This window comes from Poecilia reticulata, linkage group LG4 (genome assembly GCF_000633615.1).
Source record: "Poecilia reticulata strain Guanapo linkage group LG4, Guppy_female_1.0+MT, whole genome shotgun sequence".
In the NCBI taxonomy this organism is placed as follows: Eukaryota; Metazoa; Chordata; class Actinopteri; order Cyprinodontiformes; family Poeciliidae; genus Poecilia; species Poecilia reticulata.
Window position 1 is genome coordinate 31,335,419 of NC_024334.1, and position 3,299 is coordinate 31,338,717.

Here is a 3,299-nt window from a genome sequence, read left to right on the forward strand (position 1 = left end):
ACAGCCAATCGGATGCTGTGGCTCAGAGCTGGTGACATTTTTTTTGGGTCTACCACTTGACTTTTTTGTTCCATAACCCTCAGGATCATTTAAAAAATGCAAAATGACTGTCTTACTGCATCCAACCTCAGCAGCGATGGCATGTTGTGAGAGGCCTTGCTTATGCAGCTCAACAATCCTACCATGTTCAAAGTCAGTGAGCTTTTTTGCTTCTGCCATCAGGAGGCCTTAACAGTGTAAAGACTTGACAGAAAATGACATGGAATCCAGATTTTCGCACAGCTTTTGGCTTTTAAAGACTATGGTCTTAAACTTTTGATCAGCTGAAAAAAAATCATGTTTGAGTGTAATTGCAGTTTTCAGAAAATTCCCCGCTCAAAAGTTCTTGTCTCTTGCACTGATTTTTTCCTTTAACATTGTGACGCTCTACTTAGAACCTTCTTAAGATCCAATAGTGCAAAATGCAAATTCTTGCAATTTTTTGACTGGTCTTAAGATTTTGATCAGGAGTGTATATATTTATTTTTTTCCCCTAGAAACGTAAACAAGCAACGCTTAGCCTGGCGGCGGGGCTAGTAAAGCATGGCGGGCCGCCAGGCTTATAATACACTGGGGGAGACCCTGAAGATTAACTGATTGTCTTGCTTGCAACTGAAATGTGTCACATGACCAAATGATGGACTGTTCTAGTTATCTGTGTGTGTGTGTGGGTGTGTGTGTGTGTGTGTGTTTCATACAGCAATAGTTTTCTCTTTGATTCCTCCTACTGGCAGGATTTTGCCAGTTAGTGACACTTCCCCAGTCATCGCCACATTCTGACGCACTGACCGGTTAGTTGCCAGGGACAACAATGCAGTGACTATTGTGCAACCAGCACTGGGTCCATCCTTGGGAGTTGCTCCCTGTAAAAAAAAAAAAACAACATTGAAAATTGTTGTTTTTAGTGACAGTGTTGTGCATGAGTATGTCTGATCGGATTTCATATTTCATCTTTATGGGGCAGATCGGTCAGTTCCAAACCTTGTTTCACTCTATATTAAAGTTTAGCTTCCCAATGTAAATACTGAAATTACGACAGGTTAGAATCATGATCAGCTGTCTTTCCTTCCTGTCATGTCATTTAAATCAGCCTGTCAGTAAAATCAGTTACTCATCAAGGGATTTTCTTTCGACTGTTGCTGGTAGAGCTGGAGGGCTGTGATGATTGAGACTGTAGTTGTTTTTGTTTAACATTTTATTTTTAAAAAACACAACAAACACAACACAGAGCTGGTGTAGTTAAATACAGGGCTTAAAGTAAAAAAAAATATCCTGAGCCTGAAACTTATAGTGATGATATAAATTAACTATACCGTTGCAATTGCCACAGTTTAATAAAAAGTGTCTTTGAATAGTGCTAACAATTGCTTCTAACAATTCAATTAACAAGCTAAAAACTCAAACATAAATAAGACTTCAGTACATTTCAACTCAAAACAAAATGTAAAATGTCTGTGCCCTAAAGGTTAGTCTTACAGGCAAAAATTCCTCAACATTAAATAAGATTCCTTTCAGTCAATGTTTTTGCAAGTAATTTAGAACATGCAATATTACCAACTAAATCAGTTTCTCAACCTTTTTTGGGCCAGCGCCCCCCCAGCCTTTATCCAGGTCCCTCACCGCCCCCAACAAAGAATTTGTAGGCTACTTTGCACTGACCATTATTTTATTTTTAATATTACTATCACTATTGTAGATGTTTTGATTTTTATGCTTGTTTCTGTATTTATCATCAAGATAATTTCCCAGAGAACAAAAAAGCCATGGGAATAGAAATTATTTTCACAGGTGTCTATGAAAAATTTAATGAACATTCAACTGAAAATTGGTAGGCCTAACAGCAGCCAGTCAGAGTGGAAAAAATATTACTCTTTGCCATTTTCTAGTTGTTAAATATTATACAAAATGACCAGATAAAAAAAATGTACAACATGCCAGTTTAAACTTTGATCTATTTTATCTATAATGACTGAGCTTTGCAACATTAAAACATGGATAATCATCATAAACATTAAATCATAGCTTTTCTTCTCTTCAGTGTTTGTCAGTTTCTGGTGGTGCAGCTCTGTGCTGCCTTCAGGAGAATGGGACATCAGAGTATCATCCATAAAACTTCACCCAGATGGCATTTATTGTGCAAACCAGAGCTTTCAGTGGAAAAACAAAAGTTCCAGGTCCTTTGAATGCCATACAAATATGAGCCAGAAACATGGATTATATCTTTATATAGACCTGTCTATTGATTTATAGATTAATAGTTTTACTGGACAGAAATTACAAAGAACAAATCTGGTTCTTAATCAAATTCTAATGAGTAGAAATTGAAATTGTCATTGAGTCATCAGCCTCATGACATTAACACCGACATGAAAAATAATATTGAAGAAATAAATATAWCARATCTAATTAAAAACATAAATAAGTGATAAGTTATTTACTGTTATGGTCTGTAAGATATATTTTTTCTCAGTACTAGATATGGTCTTAAACCAATGGCACTTCAACAATATTATTTTATCTTTTAGCTGGAAATAGTGTCCGTTTCTTCTTGCCATACAGTATTAAGTATTGCTCGAAATGTCTTGCCATACCATTTATTCCTCTGTATTTACTTTGGTTTCTTAGTTTATTTTTGCAGTTTGTTCTTCATTCATTTCCATTTAGTTTCATTTGATTAGTATTATCCTCTTTTGGTTTATTGCTATGCCAACTTTAGATTCTTTCCTGTTGCTAGATTTATTTTATCATTTATTGACGCTCACCATCAGTAATCTTCACTCATCACCTGCTGCGCTGCCTAATCGTCATGTGTTTCACATCATGTGTTGATTTTCACTGTTCAGCGTCGGATTCTGTTTTTATGCCATAATTCACACATAGCTCATCGCTCCATTTATGTCCCGCTTCTCCTGTTTCAGAGTTTTGCGCAATGTGCGCGTCGTTTTTTTTTTAAGCCCCTAAGGTGCAGGGCGGTCGGGAAACGTATCGATGGGGAAAAGGCAGACTCACATAAACCTTTTAAAACAACAGAAACAATTTCTGTTTCTGTTGTTTCCGTTTTGCCTCTCCTTGGGCTGCCACCTTATTGTGGTGGAGGGGTTTGAGTGTCCCAATGATCCTAGGAGCTATGCTGTCTGGGGCTTTATGCCCCTGGTAGGGTCACCCAAGGCAGACAGGTCCTAGGTGAGGAACCAGACAAAGCGCAGTTCGAAGACCCCTTATGATGAACACAAACTTTGGACTTCGTTTTCCCTCGCCCG

At 37.5% G+C, this 3,299-nt stretch overlaps 1 protein-coding gene across 2 annotated transcripts in view; it reads right to left on the bottom strand.

Annotated features, from left to right (window-relative positions):
• Nucleotides 1-3,299, bottom strand: part of lonp1 (lon peptidase 1, mitochondrial) — a 36,817-nt gene that overhangs the window by 4,631 nt on the left and 28,887 nt on the right. For both annotated transcript variants that reach the window (XM_008408181.2, XM_008408180.2), the window contains exon 20: nt 738-902. In XM_008408181.2, coding sequence (XP_008406403.1) covers nt 738-902 — 165 coding nt within the window. The remainder of the gene's footprint in view (nt 1-737; nt 903-3,299) is intronic.